General features: G+C 27.2%; 1 protein-coding gene across 1 annotated transcript in view; it reads right to left on the bottom strand.

Moving 5' to 3' along the window:
• vari (MAGUK p55 subfamily member vari) overlaps nucleotides 1–4,075 on the bottom strand; it is a 30,767-nt gene extending 26,692 nt beyond the window's left edge. The window contains 1 exon segment of the mRNA XM_067265437.1: nucleotides 3,532–4,075. Coding sequence (XP_067121538.1) covers nucleotides 3,532–3,625 — 94 coding nt within the window. The 5' untranslated portion in view covers nucleotides 3,626–4,075.
• Nucleotides 4,076–23,227: the final 19,152 nt, after the last annotated feature.

Genomic DNA, 23,227 nt, shown 5'->3' with positions numbered 1-23,227 from the left:
CATTGTTGTCTGACTGGCAAACAATTCAACATGGAAACTGCAGTACAGGAATGCTTTAAGAAATTAGGCCTAGATTTCTTTAGATATGGTATTGAAAAGCATTTGGTAATTGTTCAGAAAAATAGAAGATAGGGCAATATGCATTGTAATATTGTTTTTGTTCCAATAAATATGTTACAATAAAAGAATGAGCATCAAACTTTTTTTATATTCTTCTTCGTACATTTAACAGACTTGTCTGGAAATATCACAAAAAAAATACTAGTGCTATTATAGAAGCCTAATAGCACCTGCATTATCCAAAAGACTTTTATACTTTTGTAGAACAAACAAAACATGTAATTAATAGTCCTTATCTTAATTAATAAAATTTCTTCTTTATTAAGTTTTAGCATTTTATTCTGACATATCATATCATTTTTCATATCATCATTTATCATATTTTATTCTTTCACATCATTTCCCTTCTTAATGTCATGTCCCCTCAATAAAGTTTCATCAATTTAAACAAAAGTTCTTTATTCACTCATCAGCAAATGCTTCACATTGTAGATTGCACAGACAGATCTTACAGACATGTTTACCGATTTAGTTTCTGTTTCACTATAAGAATCCTTATACAGTAAAATATTTATAACAAAACAATTATTTTCTCTAATGATTCAAATATTTAATGTGATAAATATATAATAACCAATGTTTACACACTGTTCATAAAATAGACAACATTTAAGGAAATATATCTTCAATGTAAATATATATATTATTTTTGTCTTACTATTAAGTTTATCTTTGCACGGTTATTTATTCTTAAAAATTTATGTACTTTCCTGTTCTGTTTTTATCTAAAATCAACGTAAATATTTTAATTATTCACATATTTAACCAAGAAAAAGAAAAACTATCACAAAATCGGTTATCAAATTTTTTGATGATAACACGAACAAACAAATTCCATTCGGAAACGCCAATAATGCACAAAAAGTTACAATATAATATATAATAGATAAATTGTTATTTAAATTGATAACTTAAAAAATGAGATAACCAAACTGCAACAATAAACTAGCAAACTTTTTAATTCCCGAATACTGAAGATATGCTTCAGTATGTTTATAAGATATTCCCAACATTGTTATTTGTTAAAAATGTTCTTTATGCATTTAATTCTTTAAAAAACATACTGAACAAATTCACGGATTTAACTTATTCATTATTTTGCTACTAAAGTATTGTGGCTTCCAAAACCTAATTTTTTTTTGCAGATTTTACCTTATGCCGCTAAGAAAGTTTTTTTTCCCCCTTTCCTCATTTATTCAACAGTAAAATATTAATAATTTTTTTCTATATATATAGTTTTAATTTTACATCATTTTTATATGCAAAAAATAGCTTCTAGTTCAGCCTGATAAAAAATAAATTCAAGAAACTGATAATGAAAACGGATTGTTATACGAATCTCCATAATCATTATTATGTATAACTCTGTGTCGTATGAAAAAATTAACATAATTATTATATAAATCATAACCGACTGCCTTTAGTTTAAAACTTTTTACAAATAATTTCATACAATAAGTTATTTATTTTCATTTGAAAATGTAATGAAATGCAGAAACTTATTTAAGGGAATGTTCCCTCTAGGACACTTTCTTTATGCTTTTATTTTTAGAACTAGCTTTTGAGAGGTGAAAACCAGATTTAGGATATAAAATAAAAAGTGAAAATAATAACCAAATTAATATCTATATTAATTAATTTTTTGTTTTAAATTCAAAATTTTGCATATTCAAATTAAATTTAATTTGATGAACAAAATAAATTGCATTTTTTCAGTTACTGTTTTTAATATTTATAATTTTTGACTGAAGTAATTAAGTAAATAATCTAAATCATTGCATTGATAGTACTACTAATATTAATATATATGTTAATTAAATTCTTTTATTTACATTACATAACTCATTTGGTTATTGTTGTAATAACTGAAACTATTAGACTGAAGATAAATAAACAATTCAAATTTTCTTGGAATAATTTTATTTATGCAATAAAAGAAACATGAAGATAATGAAAGGCACTAAAATATATGAAAATGAGAATAGTTCAAAAGTTAGATAGCAATAAAATAACCGATATACTTTTAATTATGTATATCATCTTATCTATCAATACTGAAATAACTTTGAGATATCAATGCTTTCCTTCTTTAGATACATACTTTATTTTTAGAATCTCATTAAAAAAAAAAAAACTTTCAGACTAAAGTTTAGATGTTACAAGAGAATCAGTTTATGAAATTCTAAAATAGAAAAACAGCATAATTTTTTATTAAACCAAAAAATTAAAATTTCTGCTCGAAGATGACATCTTTTAACAGCTAAAAGTTTTAAAATAAGTTAATTTTCTTTTATTTTCTAAGTATTCAACATTTTCAAATCATTCTAAAAACATATCAAGTACACATTCTTGCTTAATGAATGAAATAAATAAAAATTTGCACGTGTCATTGTTATAATGCGCAAGTGCAAGTACGAACTCTTGGTATAACAATAAAATCTTATTCATTTTGTATTTGTTTTACTTTTTTAAAAGCACATTTGCCTAAATTGTGGCCCGTCGTAATGTTAAGCGTGATAAAAGTGGCCTGCGAAACAATTTGGGTTGGCCAGGCCTGATGTAGAAAGTAACGTTAATAATACTGTAATATAATAATTATCACCTCAATCTACAAGAGTACTGGTAACTTTTAAAAGTTAAGTCAGTAATAAGCTTTGGAAAAACTAGTGGATAGACTAAAAAGAAATTTTAGAAATAAAGCAGAATAATGCAATTATAAGATTACAGAAATGCCTTGAATATACTCAAATTTGAATAAAAAAATATTAAATATAAAGAATAATTACCTTAAGAAATCGCAATATATTCTTACAATGATGGTATGAAAGATTTTTAATTTGTTAAGAATTTTTTAAATTTTACTTTTAAAATTTAGTAAACTTTTCTAAGTTACGAATAATTATTTTAGACTAATTAATGATCTATGTATGATTTTCGGATAGGATAAGAAAAAATACTTTATTTCATATAAATAAATATCACACTAAAGAATCAAATTGATATTTAAATTGACTGTCTTTAAAGAACAATAATTTTAATTTGAAATCAGTAACAATAAAAACCTACAATATTTTTGAAAATTGATAATTCTTTAACTTAATTCAGTTTTTAACTAAACTAATTAGATTCGAATGTTACTTAAACAAAAATATAAACATTTCTAAATAACTATACATAAAATGTTTTCTGACATACATATATATATATATATTTAACTGAAGAACTAATTTGATAATTTTAAATATATATATAACAGTTAAAAATCTACACATCAATCATATATTCAATTTTAAAATCCTTCAGACAACTTATGCCAACCTCAATACATTTAAAGGGAACACAGAGCCCACCTTTAGAATAAATGTTATATATGAAGCGAAATAAACCGTCTTATACGATCGCTTTACTTACTCCCTTGTCTCTGTTGATCCAGTATCTCCATACTTTTCAACAAGCGTCTATTTTCTTCGTCTCTCTGCTGCCGATTACTACCACAGATCACCATGACGACCCACGCCGTTTTAACAACCCCACCCTAACCGGAATACGAATTGCTAACACACAAAATATATCTCGTCGACTGTCACCGAACAATAAACTTTAAAATCCACAAACAAACTACAGAACAATAAGTCGAATTCACACTTTGCACCAGCAGACCATTGCAATCTGGTCAATCACTTGAACGGACAATACCTTCTTCACACTTGAAACCGAACGATAAACAAAAAAAAACACGTCTCATTACACTGGAGACGAGCCAGACTGGCCAGATCCTTATGAGCTCGAGAAACTGACGTATTTATTTTCAAAAGACAACCTATACGTCAGTCTTTGTTAGGACGCGACTGACCTGAAGTGCGTGCGCCAGTTAGGTCCCTACCCTGAAGCTACTCACTTGGCCTGGGCCAAATCGTTACTAGGGGTGGTAGGAAGTTTCGACCGATCTCGCATGCAACACAACGCCAATAAACGAATAAAATATGCAAGTGTTACTAAATAATGTCATCGTCATCTACGAACACGTACTACCTGTACAGTACAATATGTATTGTACGTTATCCCTGCTGGGTTTCATTTTTAAAACCGCTAAAAAACTGATGGGGCGTTTGATAAATAAGCCGAACAGTTAGTTCGGGGAATTTTTTTATCGTTTTTTAAACAATTATTTACGGTATATTAGCTTTATATCCAGGTTTTATGATAGTTATGCATGAAAGAAAACGTCAAAAATGAGATTCGGTTAGGTTAATCAATTCCACGAAATCATAGATTTTATTGAAAATATTAACATAGGTCAAAATGTACGTTTACGTGGATAAAAACAAGCTTTTGCCTGCAGGAAAATACCAAATTTTTCGAATATCGAAAACACCGGATCACTTTTTAAGATTTTATTTCATCCCGGAATAAAAACATTAAAAAGTAATTTGAAATTTTTATGTTTACAATAACTGCCAAGTGACATACTTTCGAAATGACTAAGAAACATTTATAATTTCTAATACAATAATTAAATAGTCAATACTAAATTCCAATTTATACTCTCCTATTTAATAAATAATAATTTATAAGTCGAAATATAGGTACTGATATTCTTCAGTATAAAGTACAGTACCTATAAACACCAATAAAGTATTTGTAATATCGCATATTGCACACGATTAACTATTTTTAAAGCAAAGAATATAATTATATTTCTTTTTTTTTTCTTTTACAATTATAACGTTGCCCAATCCAGTCTGAAGGTAATAAAATTTGATTTCCAAATTGTATTATGCAAGTAATGATTATTAAATGATAAATATTACTCTTTAGTCTCGTGTAATTATCATCTATTTTTAATTTCCAAAAGTAAATATGATCACTTGAGGCCTGTTTTCTAAAATAAAACGACAACAATAACGTTTCTGTGTCTAAAATTAATACAATGGAAGGGAAAATGCTGATTTAAAAAAAACATTAAAGAAAGCCATGAAAAAAACTTATAAGACATTAAATAATTTATACTTTAATATCGAAAATTAATATAATATTTTTTAATGTAATGTTTCATTGATTTACTGAATTATCTTTTGATTTTATATCATATATCATATATATATATATATATATATATACTTTTTCCTTCAATTTGATGGAAATAATTGCCAATTTTGATTTCAAAGGAAAACTTATGTGATTTTAAAACAAATTATCATCTATAATTTGAAAATTAATTATTGTGTATCTAAGATTATTTTTTTTTTACTATTTAAAAAAGACACTAAGAAACACCACATATTGTGATGACACTATAAAATATTAAAAACAAGGTTTTCAATTATTCATTTAACAAAATAAATAAAAACAATTACACAGAAATTTAAGAAATTAATATACATTTATGTACAGAAGTCATTGCATATATATATTATAACTATGCTTATTTTAAAATCCAGATAATCTCTATGTGAGAGAATTCATTAATAGATTATATTGTTTAACTAATAATAGATTTCTTTAATTAGTAACTAAAAATAAAAAATTTTAATTAAAAACTAGTTCTTATACATTTATAATTACTTATTGTACTACATCCAGTGAAGTTAATTTTGACCTATCTCATTTCTCTCAATTTAATTTAGTTACAAGATAACGAATTCTTACCTATATTAATTATTCTCGGGTAATTATTAGATACTAAATTGAAATTCATTAATAATATATAATAGTATCTTCTCAGAGTTCTGGTCACTTATGTTTTTGAAGTCCCCAGTATATTAAAAAAAAACCAAAACAAACGTTCAAAAATTGTATTTTTTTAAAAAATAAAGTATGAAACAATACAGTTTTCTTTTCTTAATACACAAGAAATACAATGGAATGAATAATTCACAATAAATGTTTTTGTAGTCAGGTAAATGCTAGGCAGAACCAAATGTCTCCTCTGGTCTTCTCTTTAATAGAGCCTGATTATTACTATGGGAAATGCTTGGCATTTGATTGTAAAAAAGAAATTCATTTAGAAAGTCGAGAGACGTAATCATAAGTTTGAAATCAGCAGGCCATTCATGTAATCAATCTTCATTAATAATCTAAATTTAATATTACAGATGAAATATTTATACTGTATATTTAAAATACTTTTGTTCCTCTCAATACTGTAAAATATAAAAATATTAAGGAAAAAGGAATTTAAAAATATCTAATGTGTAAAGAATTGGATAAGAATAAAACATTAGTTTTATTTCAATATTTTAATTCACTTCAAAGAATATTATTATTATTATTACTGTACTATTTAATGCCTTAAAAAAATTCTTTCGTCTTTGTTTACAATTGAAATATCTACAGCAATAATAAAATGTCTCAATAAGTTCAAATAATGGATAGGATTAGAACCCGAGTACCTTTGTTTAAAATAAAAATAAATCTAATTCAGACAAAAGACAGACTTATATAATAGTAGTAAAATTTTATTACAGCATATTATACACATTTTTATATGAATATAATACTTGCTTTTGAAATTTTAATGAAACGAGAGATTGATTAAACATTTAGAAAGTAAAATTGATTTTAAAATCTAAAAATAAATGGAAAAACTAAATAATTTAAAAGTATATATATATTCAAATCAGCATGTTTTATATTAATTAATAATAATAATAAATCCAATAAAGGATAAATTTTATATCATTTGGGTAAAGAAAGATTTATATTAATTTATTTAATTAAAAATTGAAGAGTTAGAGGGAAAATATAAACTAAATATATATATTTAGTTTATATTTTCCCTCTTCAATTTTTAATTAAATAAATTAATATAAATCTTTCTTTACCCAAATGATATAAAATTTATCCTTTATTGGATTTATTATTATTATTAATTAATATAAAACATGCTGATTTGAATATATACAAACTTTTAAATTATTCCGGAGTTCATTTATCATCATCTAATTTTAGTGTAAATTACTTATTTGTCTGTTCAATTGTTACAGATAAATCATTTATATCGTTACCACTGTAACATTATATCTGAAGAAATAATTTATTTATTTATAGAATGAATCATACTGAAAATTTAATGCAAAATTACGACAGTTGCGGTCAATAAAACAATTTATTGTCGTCGTTTCTGTGGATTAATTACAGATTTTGTCTTCCAGTCTAGTTCTCCACAGTAAAATTAAATTTATTTGAAGTTTTATACTAATAAAAACTTTATAGAATTTTTTTATAAGATAAAAATTAGAGTATTTTAATATTAATCGTATACATAAAATAAAATACGCTTTCATCAAAGAATTGAAATGAAAAGAGATGTTATAAAAATAGATTTTAATATAAAATATTGGAGAAATCATTTAATTTCGATTGAGCAAAACTTCTATCCTTTTTTTTTTTTAAATAAACTAAGTTGTTATCTATATATTAGAATCTATATTTAGACATGTATATGCAATAGAATATAAATACTCGTGAAAACTGATTCGTAAAGAATTTTTCTGTATAAGAAAAAGTGTATCTTTATTACGCTGATAGTTAGATATAACCTACGCGGATAGATGTGGACCTCACTTTTCGTCCAGCCTCTTCAGATCCTACTGCTTTTATTTTATCTTATTGGGGATTGAGCTGACATTAACAGCACAATTGAAAATCAATTGGCTCAACTTCCATTATTTTGCCGAATGTACCTACTCTGTACTTGCCACTGAGTAAACATAATTTAACTTAAACGAAAAAGTAAATGGCAAGTTAATAAACAGTGGCCGCTATTGTTCGTAGACGTGAGAGAAATGTTACGATGAGGTCGAATTTTTCGATCCCGAGGAGCTTAATAAGAATTGACATCACGACAACCATTAAGAAATTTTTGTTTGCAGCTCCGAAACAGAATAAGTTCTTCATAATATATAAAATATGAGAGACTTAAACTGAATTCTCTTAAAGTATATATATATATATCAGCCATTTAATAAATTAATATCGGTTAATGTTACCTATGGTTCCAAGATGGCGGCTCGTCTGATTCCAGCAAGGAAACAGTGGGGATGAACGTTCTAACCTGACCTAACCTATTCTAATAATTTTGTTGGTAATAATTATGGTAATTTATTAGAATAGGTTAAGTTAGGTTAGAACGTGCGTCCCCACTGCTTCCTTTCTTCTATTTGCTGGAATCAAAGACGAGCCGCCATCTTGGAACCATAGGTAACATTAACAATAAAGAAATATCTTATAGCGAATTACCTGTTACTGATGAGTTATCAATTCGAAATTATTGCACGTTTTCACAGAAAATTATTCGACAGAATTAGTTCAAGTAAAATATGGCATTGTAATTAAGTAAAATGCATCAAAATTTATTAATTATCATAAATTATTATTTAGTAAATGGGTCAAGTTATAGTTTTGTGTAACGCATTCTTATCTCCAATAAGGAAATAGGTCTAATTACCATTAACGCTTTTTCTACAATTTTTATTCTACATAATGTCTATTTTATATCCTTTTTTTTTAAAAAAAAAAGCCGTATATAAAATATAGAAAGAATAAGTCAAAAATACAATATTTTGTATTATTATTTAGAAAAAAAAAAATTATGAAATTTGATTGATATTTACGTAAAATTTAAACACTGAGATCTGTTATCAAATATATCTTAAAAGGGTGCACTGATTCAAATTAAGAATTTAAAAAACAACAAAAGATGAGGTCATTTCCTGTCTTGTTAACAGAGTAACGCCTCTTTCAATGTATTATGAAACTAAAACCTGTAAGCTCACGAATATAACGTTAGGTGAATAATGTAATTATAATTTTGATTAAATTCTTTTTAGCAAGTTATTTCACAAGACTTCTAAACATTTTGAAATTTATTTTGTTTACGCTTTAATTTACATATCTTTAGTATACGTTGATTAAGTTTCATACACGCGTATCATAAAAGATTCATGATACAGTATATATAAATTTCGAAAATATTCTAATCATGTACTAACCGATTGAATGTTATCATTCATAAACATCACTCCACTAATGCATTTTAATGTGTGAACAGTGTACCTATTTAAAAAAGATAACAAATATTGAAAAAAAAGAAAATGAAATAAAGTGTATTCAGATTCCGAAGAGCGGATTTAAGCCTTTAAAACACTAATTTACGTGTGTATATTCGAAAATTCCAGATGGGTTTCGGCCCCAATTAGTCTGAATTTTCGACGTTTCACTGTATTTTTCTATCATCGTGATTAAACAAAATTTCTCGAGTAACTATGTATAAAATTTTACTAAATTTAGAGATAAGTTGACAGTGGAATATTTAAATTAAAGCTAAAATTTGTTTGTAAAAATACATTAAATAAATACATATGTAAGACAAAAACAGCTTTCGTAAAACGTTTAAATGTCTTGAAAATACGTGTATATATATTTTTTTCTTAAGACAAATATGCATTTTAAATATTAAAAATGTTTTTTCTTTCAATTATTCATTTACGATAAGCCTAACTCTTTTAAAATAGTGTCCAAGAAGGTAATATAATTGTTTAGATTATTAGTATAAAATATGTCATGAAGTTTGTTCAATAAAATGCAAAATAATAAAGGTGAATTGTTAATCATTTCCTATTTTAAAAATACAATTAATAATAATAAAATTTTATATTAACATTATTATTATTAGAGTATGAAACATATTTTTTTCATTTCAAACAGTTATATAATTCGATTTTAATTAAAGAAGGAAGCGCTCACGCTATTTTTCGTTTGTTAACGTTAAAAATTTATTGATTTTTATACTAATAACTAATAAATTAGCTCTATTAAATCTATTTATAAAAGATGTACAGCTTATTATATAAGATCAATTCGTAGTTAAAAATAAGCTAATTACCAAGCTGAATAAGACATGTGAAGTAAAAAATATCGTACTTTTTCAAATAATATAAACAATAAAATACTTCGGATTTCATATTTTTTATATTATTTTTCTAATAAATACCTTTTCGTTTACTCTAATTACATCCTACTATTACCGATTATATAAGAAAATTCGAATTTTTATTGTCTCAAAACAGATCCGTTTCCTATTTATTATTAACAATATACATAGGAAACGGACAGACGAATAGACGGACGTGTTAAACGGTTGTGTTTTACATGTTTAAAAGGTTCATAGACCAAGTTTGACCCGAATATGTAATTTGAATTCGATCGGGCATCTCTTATAACTGTTTACTGATCCGTAATAAATAAACAACGGCTGAATATTTTCGGTTTATTAAATCTCTCTTCGTTATCTAACATTTCCAACAAAGTGAATCGGTTAAAAAGACTTGTAAATCATCGAAATTACTAACTTTATGCCATTTATTAATTATCCTGAAGCAGTTTTATCGAGGGAAAATTAATTTGAATTAAACAAAAGAAATTACATCTGGTAAAATTCGTTTTATTTTAATGATATAATTTCATAATTTGTTTCAAACAGATCTATATTATTTTATTTCTTCATTATTTAGTTATTGTTAAACAAAATTTGTTCAATAATTTAAAAAAAACAAATTATTAAATAAGAGAAGAAAAAGATTACTGTTCAATTTTACATTATTATTATTATTATTATTATTATTATGAGAGGGTTGAAGTGTGACCTACTCGGCTAATTTACCTGTGCCTAATGCAGGTATAGTTTGTTTTGTAATTGTCTTGATCCAAGCAAGCTATTATTTATGTTTACGTGATGTTCGTATTTAAGTGTTTAAGAATTTTCTGTGACACCTGTTTAATGTGGCAGCATTCTACATTGTAACGCACGTGCTGTATAGTACATTTGTAGACTTTAGTACATGTTGTACAACACTTGTGCAAGAAAGGACTATTGTACGTTATCTATTACGTACATTACACATTAAGTACGTTATCCAGTCTCTACAGAACTTTATTTCGTGGGCGAGTTATTAGTATTTACTTACTTTTTTAGTGTATGTATTTTGCATTTGGTTATGTCTGTGATGTATGTAATTTTGTTTTGTTTGTCAATGAATGTAATGTTAGGTCTGTTGTCTGGATTCTGTCTGTGATTATGTTGTTGTTGTTATTATTGTTACTGAATGAACTTCCTCTACTATTTCTTAATTTACTTAGTGTTTCATATGCACAACTGAAGAATTAAAGTCTTGAGAGTAAGCAGCATTAAAATTTAGTAATTATCGTTTATGCTTCAATATAATTTTCATTCAGCAATTATATAAGATAAAAAAAATCATGATTACTATTATCATTAATTTGTTTTGAGATTTGTTTGGTTTAAATTGCATGGGTAAAATCTTACCGTACTTGAGATTATTCTGTAGATAAGATAGAAATAATCAGCAAACATCGATAAGAAATTAATAAAATTAAACAAAATACTGTAAAAAATACTTGTTACATTGCTTTTTGACAAAGTTTTTAATCGATTTTGCTACTTATAATGAAACGATCGACAGATATAAAGAATATTTAATAAATTGCAAATGTAAAATTTATAAATATCTATCCAATTAATCATCTTAATTTCACATTTTAGTACAATTACCATTAAATATGCGAACTAAATTATTAGTAAAATATGTATTATTTAGTCAAATATGGCACAAAACATTTAACAACTGTTAAACATTTTATTCCCACAAGTGAAACCCTTACATAAATAAATCTGCGTTAAACTTAGCACAGATTTTATTTATGTATGATTTTCGCTTGTTTTTTCTTCAGATTAATTTTTATAGCATTTTATATATTATACTTCGGCATATATTTTATTCATCAAAGCTACTAAAGCAAGAAAAACTTTGAGAGATATGAGAAAATGAGCATTAATTTTGATGAGTTTATTAAATTTCTTATAACACAACTCAATAAATAGATTGGAATATTTTCTCCATAACAGGATATGTTGTGAAAAATATTCAATTCATTATTTTCAATATACTGGATTTATATTCTACATCTTTATTTTAGCATATCGGTTTAGAGGACAATTCATTAATTCTGTTATACACAGAAATTAAAGCATTTTAAAACATTATTATTATTATGGGAAATAATTCCGAATATATATTTACATATTCCATAACGTTATTTCTTTAATAAGATTATTGAAGTTTAATATTTCCCAACGTTGCAAAAATCAGCAGAACAACAATCATCATCAAATTAATAATGGACGAAAACATAAGGTAAACATTAAGATCATATATAATCCAGATATTATATATAAAGCTATAATTAATATTGATAGTTTGTTTTCGGAAAAATCATTTGAATAAAATACTATTTATCTTTTAATTTAATATTTCGTGTAATGTAACTTAATATAATTACAACTAAACTATTCACGCTATTGATTTTCCTTCTTTATTTAATAATTAAATATTCAAAAATATCTTCTGTATATTAACAACTTTAATAATTATCTAACAACATTTTTTCCATCAAACAACTTTCAAACGCCGTAAAATAATCAAAATTATATATTAAAATTAATATAAAATAAATAATATTTCAGTTAATTATATATTATTATAGTATATTACAAATTTACTAGAATATTAATTTTTGTCCTCGCCGTTTCAAGATCATTAACCTTTAATAAATTAAGAACTAATATACAAGTTGTTAACTTACCAAGGCCCGTGTCACCACTGGCTGTTGGCATTAGGCACTCAATTTATAGTCAAACAACTATGACGTCACACCTGTAAAACACAATACGCTATATTGACATCCTGTTCACAATGACATGTCGAAACGGAAGTAGCCGAATAGATTCTCAGGAGGACGAAATAATCACTGCAAATAAATGTCCTCCGTTTTATATTCTAAACATTAACAAAAACTTAAATTAAAAAAAGTTACTGCATACAATACACGAAAAGTCTGCTTTTTAATTTAAAACATCTAAACTGCACTGTTTACATCTAAACGTTAGCAATAATAATCGCAACTAACAACAGATAATTTAACCTAAAAACACGAATGTTTGCACGTTTATATTTTAAAAAGAAATGTGTTTTGAATAATGTAATACACATCACAATAGTCATATTACTTTCAAACAATCAGGCCTATTGACCTGTTCAAGACTCGGTTCAGAGCGTCCTCTATTTCCCTAAACAATAAACTGTACTTTGTATTAAAAAAAAAATAAATGTAAATGGAATGTCAGTGATTTCTTTAGTCCTCTGGAGGAATTCTTACATTGCTTGTATTCTTATCTTTAAGTTCTCTGATGTGAATAACATCAGAATCTGACATTAATATTTATAAGGTAAGTCATGTCACAAAATGAAACTGGTCTTGTTTTATTATATCTAAGTTATACCAAACTTCGTAGGATAAATATAGTAATACGTGTTTAAATATATTATCTTGTAATTACAATTTGTATTAGATCTCATCGCAGTGATTTATTTTTTCAATATAAAAAAATTATGTCAAAAATCACAGAAATAAAATGCAATAACTCTAAAATATTTATTAATCAAACAAAAAATATTAAGTAAAACAATAATATATTATTGAAATAAGACTAAAAAAAAGCAGTAAAAATATTTTTTTCATTAAATTATTTGTCTATAAAATCGTGACAACAAAACATAATGGAAGAAATATAATAAACAATGTAGTATTTTATCGTTGGTTTGTGTAGTTTAGACGCTCAAAAAATAAATACTTAATAAGACAAACGTTGACTCGACAAACCATAAAAAACTTAAGCACCCTCGAGGACTATTTTTGGTCAGAAATAGTATCTGACCAAAAATAGACTTTTTACTTTAAATGTCAATGAGAATTTTTTCACGTGTAACACCTATCCAGTTAATTAGCTTGGGGAAAAAAAGCGCTACACAGTATATTTTTTCAAGTTAGATAAGACTCAGATTACAGCGAGACTTAAAAATTTTATAATGTCTGCAAACAAACCATTTAAAATTTTGTATATAAAAAACGTTTTTTAAAAAAGAATTCATTAATTTTTCTTTCCGTTAGTATTTTAAAGTAAATATTATACCGTAGAAGTCATACTATATTACAGGCTATTTCCAACTAACTTAATCAAATGCAGGATAAGGTCAATCTAAACTGATAAATGAACCTCCTTCGCTATCTCTTCCTCCTCCTAACTATATTTCCTATCCCCAAAAAAAGTAACAGAGAGGTACAAGAGTGTAATCACGATACAGTACGCGTTGGAATCTCAGATTACAATCAGACATTTTCTTCCCCCTAGCTGTTCAAGTACTGATTTTCCAAGAATTTGCTAGAATACATTAAAACGAAAATTAAAACGTCTCAGTAAAGGAAGAGAACGCAAAAACATTTAAAAAGCTTTCTAATTAATCAAAATAATGCAATTCATTACACAAGCAGAACAAATTGCCGTACTTAGAAATGTTCGTAAATAGAAACTGAACTGCTGAAAGAGCGTTAAACTGGCAACCAAAGTGTTTTTTTTTCTATAAAATGCCACCGATCATTTATATTATATAAACACAAATCAATAATAATTTAATTTATTACACGTCAGAGATTAGATTATTCTTTTTATCCTAATAATTAAAGATTTAGATATAGGGAGACAATAAAAGTAGCAATAAAATTTCAAAAATTTTCTAATTGGTCATTAAAATCCAAGTAAAATGTTTCATTTATAAAGTAATTAGATAAATCTTTATTATTATTATTATTAATTATACCTAACTACATAATACGGTGGGAAAATTCAGGCTTTATTCAAAATAGCACGTATTTAATATTAACACAATATCATGTAATGAAGTAACTGTATTTTTTTTTTTTCCATATAAAAATATAGTGCTATTGTAGAAAAATAAAAGTGAGTTTAGTTTATAAACAATATAATTGTGGCATAAACAAATCAAGGTCAAACTGTAGAAGCAAATAACGGCGAAATACGCCCAATTTGATGCGGAAAGTTTCATTGTCAAACCAAGTGGAAAAGCCAGTAAAGCGGAATTTATTAATATAAACTATGTCCATTATACCTATTCAATAACCTAAAGGCGCTCAAACAATTCACCAAACGAAAGTAAAGTTCCTGTACACAAACACAACCTATTTTTTAAATTAGATAATAAAATTTAACGTAATTTTAAAAAAAATTAGCTAGTAGACTACCTAAATTTTAGTTACAAAAGAAAAAAAATCTTTTATTAAATCAATTTTCCTAATGATTAAAATAGCCGAATCGATTAAATTTATAATTTGATGTCATTAAAATCCGAACATATTTGTTTACACGATAAAGATACATTTAAAAATCTTATATAAGTCTGCATTAAACATGACTGTATTTACTTTTTATAATAAACCAGACTAAATTTAAAGTTTAGATTCTCTTCTAATGGCTTATTTCTTAAAACGCAACTTCGGTTTAAAGAAATGAAAGTATCTTTAATAAGCGTGTATAATGTAAAATGCTTACTCGGTATATTAAACATCAATTTAGTAGTAATAATGTTTAAAAAAAAATCAATTTAGATATAATGAAACGTTAAATATAGAAATACAATCAAAGTGAACTTACATACTGTGCCATTTAAATAACGCGCTAGAAACCTCATTTGTTTACTTATAAGACTGATTTTAAGTGGTTTATAAATAATAAGCATCATACTGTCATACCTTTAGCACTTAAATGGATTCTTCTCGTGTAAAATATACCCGAGTCTTACCTGCAATACCTGTCTTTCGTGAATATTGGAAAAATATGCGGAAACTTCGTGACGTTTAATCATCTGGACTCGTGCCAGAAATAATTCCGAGCGAAAACGACATTGGCTCATTCAAAACAGTAAGACACTGATTTAATGCAATTAAATGAATTAATCGTTTAAATCTGTCATAGAAGTGGTTTAATGATGTGGATATTGTGACGCATAGCGAAATTGAAGTTTCTGTGTTTATGTTCACCCGATGTAATTGACAAGTACTGTATAAACTTGTGGCGCCTCCTGTCGATCGAAATTGTCGTGAAAAGTTTGAGATTTTATTAATAAAAATATATATGATTACTGATCAAATTATATCAACGTCATAGAATCTGCATAAAGTAAATAGATTTCATGCCAAGAAAACAAGTCTTTATTATACTAAAACTGACCATAAATTGAACTTTTATCAGTAAATAATTTCATTTTTGAGCAAAAAATGTTGAATTCTTATTAAAAGAAATATCCACTTTTCAGTTTGGATCATTCATTGCATTCTTATGAATCTCAGTTATGTAAAAGGTTCCAAACATAGTAAAAAGCCATTGGTTGTACAGTACAAGTTGAATGGTTAGGTGTGGTCTTGATTACTTCAACATGTTTACTGCTAATTATTGGTATTATATATAGGTTATCATCATGAGAACAATATTTATATAGTGAAGTAGATATATACAATCAGAAGGAAATTTAAATTTATAATAATGCAGTGGCGTTGTGAGGGGGTGCAAGGGGATCTATCATGCACTGGCACCATTTGCAGAGGGGCACCCAAATGGTCTCCAAGACAAACTATGCGTGTTTCTAGAGGGGGACGGGGGTGCCAATAAAGTGTCGTGCCCCAGATGCCAGTTATGTTCGCTACGCCACTGTAATAATAATTATATGGTAAATCTAATCTCAGAAAATTTTGTTCATTAGATTTAAGTTTTGTGTAAACTAAAAGTACTCAAATTATTCAATTTTCAAGAACTTATACTGTAAGCTATTCTTAAGAAAATAAGTCAAATAAAACTTATCAATTTTTTTAACAGTTTAGTAATTTCTATACTGTTTCAATGCTTACAAAAGCTTATAAGCATTTTAAAATATATTTTAAACAAAAAATAAGTTCTTATTTTTAATTTTAATCCATTTCACCCAAGTTCCTAGCTAGAGGAGGGATCAGGGGTGGCTAAGCCATCCCCATCCAAAGTGACGAAAGACAAAATTCTGTTTATATATATTTATCTAAAAAATATAAATAAGAAATTTTTCATGTTTAATTTTCAAATGTTTTTGTATTTTTTAAATTACTTTATTTAATAGTATTATATACTGTATTTCAAAAATTTTCTGGAGAGGACCCTGAACCCTCTTTCTCTGGGAATCCATAGACATCCCATAATTTGCTAAAGCCACCCATATTACACTCAGAGTAGTTATACCCTCACTTTTACCCCATGGACAATAAAAGGTTCTTTTTATACTCATTTTGAGAGCACCCAAATGGTGAGGGATGGAGCTTAATTCATTACGATGAACTGACCAGACCCAATTCCTCATTCTCTAGAGTGATACACAATTTAAAAGTTTAAATTGCAATACAGATGAAAAACTAAAATAAAATAAATGATGAAACTGTGTTAAAAAACATTAAATAGTTTTAATTTATATAAATTTTAAATACAAATATCAGATGTATTCATTAGATAAAATACTGATAATGAAAAAGATAAAATGCATTTTAATAAATAGTTTGAAAGAGGAGAAGGGGGAAAAAAACCAGAGTGTCAGTTCTAAATCACCTCAACCATATGCTGCTAATTTAGAACAAATCATTATGCTAATTTGACTACTATTAACTGCAATGAAGTGAATATATAATCTACATTTTGAAGACTTAATAATTAAATGAGAAAATAGATTTTTGAACATTCATTATCACTTTGGAAATGATAAAACCTTACATATTTATATAATGTATTTATGGAAATAAGAAAATGGGTTGGCATAAGTATTTTTGTACTGTAGTCTAGAACCAATACCAGCTTGTTTTCTTAAAATATGCTAAATAATTTTTACAATAAACATTCATTGTCATAATAATAATAAGGGATTTCCATTAATTTTAAAATAAAAACTGTAAAATGTTTTCAAATTTTCAAAACAGAAATAAACTGTTGTTTTATTAATACATTAAGAAAAAAATTAGTATTTTTCTTCTGTAATTTCTAATTTAAACAATTTAAATGTTGGCTTTAATTAATTAATTAGCTGATTAAATTAAAGCGTATATATATATAATACTGTAGATATCAATATAGAATAATAATAATACACATATTTGAAATTAGATCTGCACATTCAAAGTACAGAACAAAGAATAGTTACCTAAAAACATCATATGACATGTAAAATAATATAATTCCAAAGACTATAGTTTGCTTTAAATATATGCAAAAATAATTTTGAATGATTTATTGCTGTTTTATTTCAATTCCTATAAACAGATAATAGAGACACTTTTATTTTAAAAAATTATATAAATTATAAATTTTATAAAATAGTGTATGATTTTTTTTTTTAATTTGCTTAGTTTAAAATCAAATATATTTATGAAACAATTTCATGGTAATAGTTTTCAATTCATCAATAACATATTTTCAATATATAAATTTCACAATACGAAGCATATACAATTTCCTATTAAAACACAAACAAAAACTGTTTATTATTTAACAATTTTAACTAATTTATATTTTTGTAAGAAACAAATTTTTATTTGAAATATTTTATAAATTACATAAAAAAAGATATTTATATTTAATATTAAAATGTCAAAAAAAATTTGTTTTAATGTTTAAATAAGTTACAAATAAAAAGCTTTTTAAATTGTATTTTATATATAAATGTAGATTAATATAGAATTTATAAAACAAATTAACAACAAGTGAAAAAATGGTGTTAAATTTAAATATTGGAATATTTTTCCTGTTCCCAATTAATTTTCTGTTTACTTCAAGTTTTCCCATTAACCAAAGTCACTACTAATAAACACCTGTGTGGTATGTGTGTGGCATGTCACATACTACCCATAATCATAGTAGCAACCAATCATGCACAGTGGTGCAATACAACCAACACCTAAGTTCCATTTATAAAGAAATTGCTAACCGTAAAGACATAAAGATCGCATATAAGAGATCCAACACAATATATGGGCTGTTACATAATGACAAAGACAAGACAGAGGAAAGTCGAGCACCGGGTGTCTATATGGTTCCTCTCAGGGACCACAGATTCCAGCGAAATCTAGTATACATCAGATCCACAAAGCGCTCACTAAGCAAAAGAATACAGGAGCACAGGTATATCGCCAACCAAAGGCATACCACCGTCCTAGCTGCCTATGCCACAGACCCCAAAAAACAAGCCGATTTGGCCCTATGGAGATAGGGCCAAATTGATGAAAATGTCATATCAGGTTCAACACCTTCACAACCTTGAAGCGTTGGAAATATACAAAGCTGGCCTGGCCGGCGACTGTATTAATGCAAAAGATGCCAGAAATATTTTGTACGCATGGAGGTGGTGCTATGAGAAAAAAGCATAAACAACACTAGCATGTTGCTAATGTTTCTACACCAGCAAATGCATTGTATTATTTATTTGTGGGGATGTAATAATATTTTTATCGCTTCAGTAGCATGTACGGCAAAAATTAGTTTCCAATTTTTAAATAATTTGGAATTTCAAATAATTTTAAACACATTATTCAAATTCCAGTTTCGAATTTTATACTGGTCAATAGCCTGACAAAGACCAAGTTTTTGGTCGAAAGCATTAGTTTTTATCTAAAGCTATTCGTACTGGGATATAAAAAAGGTTTTTAGTGTGTTGATTTATCCTTCCCAGAGATTGTGCGAGAAGTTGGTTTTATAATAAATTACAAATAACCTTTCATATATGATAGACAATCTCATACTGGAATCACTTTTAAAGGAAAATAATATAACTGAGAGAATAGAATCAAATTTCATTTATGAATTATGTTATTTTGTAAGGGATTGTGTATTCATCTTTTATTATACTAAAGCCATTTATGTCAGTTATAATTGAAATGATCTGTAGTTTCAAAAATACTACAATAAAATAAAACCATTGTTTTTCAATCTTCAATCATTAAAAATAATATATACGTATATATAAATGTACTATATATAATGTATTATATTACTGCATTGATCAATGAGAGAAAATTGTAAAGTAGGATGTTTTCATTATATTAAAATATTTATTTATTCCTGTGCAAAATCATTAAGATTTATTTTACAAATCGGTCACTTATATTTTTATTTTAGAAAATTTATTTTCCGTTCTTTTATTAGAAAAATAATCTGAATGAAAAGAAATCCAAAGGTCAAAAGTGCATCAATCTGACATTTCTTAGGTCAGAGGTTTGTTAGTCTGACATTCCATAACATTTAAACACATTCTTAACTTATTTAGGTGTAATTTAAGTCTTTTGAACATAGCCAGTTTATTTTATTCTAGTTAAATTTAAATGAATAAAAGATAATTTATAAAATTATCATTTTACATCATTTATCGTTTTATAAACTGTACTTACACTCTGTTTTTTTAATTTCTAATATTTTTAATTATCATAAACAATGCTTTGTTACCTTATTCCTCTTTTAATCTTAGAATCCAGTGTTTAAAACCATAACAAATGGAATATTTTCTTTTCAAAACATTCAAAACATGTTTTTAAAATGAATAATAAATATTTTAACCAGTCTTTTTCATTTATAGAATATAATATTTAAACATTATCTCAAAATACTAGATGTATACTAATTATTTTCCATCACGGGCACGAACATTCATTACGCACTCATTACGCATCTTATAATTTACCGGACGGCCTTCGACGTAAAGCAAAAGCAATTATAATCGATCATAACGCTCAAAAAACCGAACGGATCTTCACAACTATGTAGTATGTGAATAAAATAACAAGTGTTATACCTTCAATTATTTTGACAATGAAACTTTATTGTTTACAATGTTATACATTAAAGGAAGCTGTTTAAAACCACAGATATTATGTTAAAATACTTCAAAATAACTGTAATGTAGTATATATATTAAATCACTTTTTCTGGAGGGTTTGTAATGTTGACTGTGAGGAAGATATTTATACATTTTTAAATCCAAACGGTTATTAACGACAAAAGTAATTAAACAAGTTCAGCGACTAGTGCAACAGGTCGAACAAGCGAACCAAACCACAAGCACGCAATCCATTCTTGCCGTATAACCTTTAAAGAGGATCGATCTCTACGCTAATTCTTCCATTACTTCGTTCTTAATAACATTTAAATGACCCCACATTCGTCCCGAAATTATAAGACGTAACTACAAAACTACATAAGCCTAATCAAGCAATCAAACACGTCGTATTTTTATATATATATTATCTGTAAATAAATATAGGCCGTGTGTAACGTGTATCTAATGGTACCTTACCTTGTAAAAGGATTAATTTTTTTCCATAGTCAATTGACTGTTCGCAGTTACGCTACCGATCACGTTATAACAACAAACACTTTTCAAATTACGATTTCGTCGATGGTCACTAGATGTCTCTGCTGTGTCAATAACGTTTCGAGGTTGCCATACGCACACTCGAATGGAATGTAAAGGTTAAAGATGTGAATATTTATAATGTTTTTTGGTACGGCTACGTGAATTATAGTAAAAAATCCCAAATATTATTTACGTTAGCAGAAATAATACGTCTCGAGAATATATATATATATATAGAGTAAAAGGCATTCGTTTATTAAACTTTCGCTTATTGTAATCGGAATTCGGTTATAGATCATGCGTTCCGTTATTAATTTTAGGTTAATAGACATTTCGAAGGCATCTTCTTATACTATCACACGTTTTCAGTTAATATATAATCTGCTTGTGTATGGTAGATTTCAATGTAAACCTGTCTCTGTAATCCAAAAAAACACTTTGATAGACGTATCTCACAACAATTTCTGGTTAGAAAAATGTATCGCAATTTTAACCCGCCTCTAACCCGCCGATCCTTGTTCAAGCGAGTCGGCTTTCCAAAAAATGTCAAGATTGGTCTCTAAATTCTCTAAATCGTAAAAATGTCATAATCGGTGGCAAATTATGTGTCTGAATCGTGAAAATGTCATCTTCGGTGTCAAGATCGGTATCTAATCTGTTATTGCCGCTGTTACGGCCTGGGTATATTGTCACAGATTGCTTTTGTCGCAATCTTAACCCGCCTCTAACCCGCCGACCCTTGTTTAAACGAGTCGGCCCTCCAAAAAATGTCAAGATTGGTCTCTAAATTCTCTAAATCGTAAAAATGTCATAATCAGTGGCAAATTATGTGTCTGAATCGTGAAAACGTCATCTTCGGTGTCAAGATCGGTATCTAATCTGTTATTGCCGCTGTTACGGCCTGGGTATATTGTCACAGATTGCTTTTGTCGCAATCTTAACCCGCCTCTAACCCGCCGACCCTTGTTTAAACGAGTCGGCCCTCCAAAAAATGTCAAGATTGGTCTCTAAATTCTCTAAATCGTAAAAATGTCATAATCAGTGGCAAATTATGTGTCTGAATCGTGAAAACGTCATCTTCGGTGTCAAGATCGGTATCTAATCTGTTATTGCCGCTGTTACGGCCTGGGTATATTGTCACAGATTGCTTTTGTCGCAATCTTAACCCGCCTCTAACCCGCCGACCCTTGTTTAAACGAGTCGGCCCTCCAAAAAATGTCAAGATTGGTCTCTAAATTCTCTAAATCGTAAAAATGTCATAATCAGTGGCAAATTATGTGTCTGAATCGTGAAAACGTCATCTTCGGTGTCAAGATCGGTATCTAATCTGTTATTGCCGCTGTTACGGCCTGGGTATATTGTCACAGATTGCTTTTGTCGCAATCTTAACCCGCCTCTAACCCGCCGACCCTTGTTTAAACGAGTCGGCCCTCCAAAAAATGTCAAGATTGGTCTCTAAATTCTCTAAATCGTAAAAATGTCATAATCAGTGGCAAATTATGTGTCTGAATCGTGAAAACGTCATCTTCGGTGTCAAGATCGGTATCTAATCTGTTATTGCCGCTGTTACGGCCTGGGTATATTGTCACAGATTGCTTTTGTCGCAATCTTAACCCGCCTCTAACCCGCCGACCCTTGTTTAAACGAGTCGGCCCTCCAAAAAATGTCAAGATTGGTCTCTAAATTCTCTAAATCGTAAAAATGTCATAATCAGTGGCAAATTATGTGTCTGAATCGTGAAAACGTCATCTTCGGTGTCAAGA

Source organism: Centruroides vittatus, unplaced genomic scaffold (genome assembly GCF_030686945.1).
Source record: "Centruroides vittatus isolate TY-2023 unplaced genomic scaffold, ASM3068694v2 contig_2226, whole genome shotgun sequence".
Classification (NCBI taxonomy): domain Eukaryota; kingdom Metazoa; phylum Arthropoda; class Arachnida; order Scorpiones; family Buthidae; genus Centruroides; species Centruroides vittatus.
The sequence above is the reverse complement of the archived record's forward strand: the minus strand, read 5'-3'. Positions and strand labels throughout refer to the sequence as shown.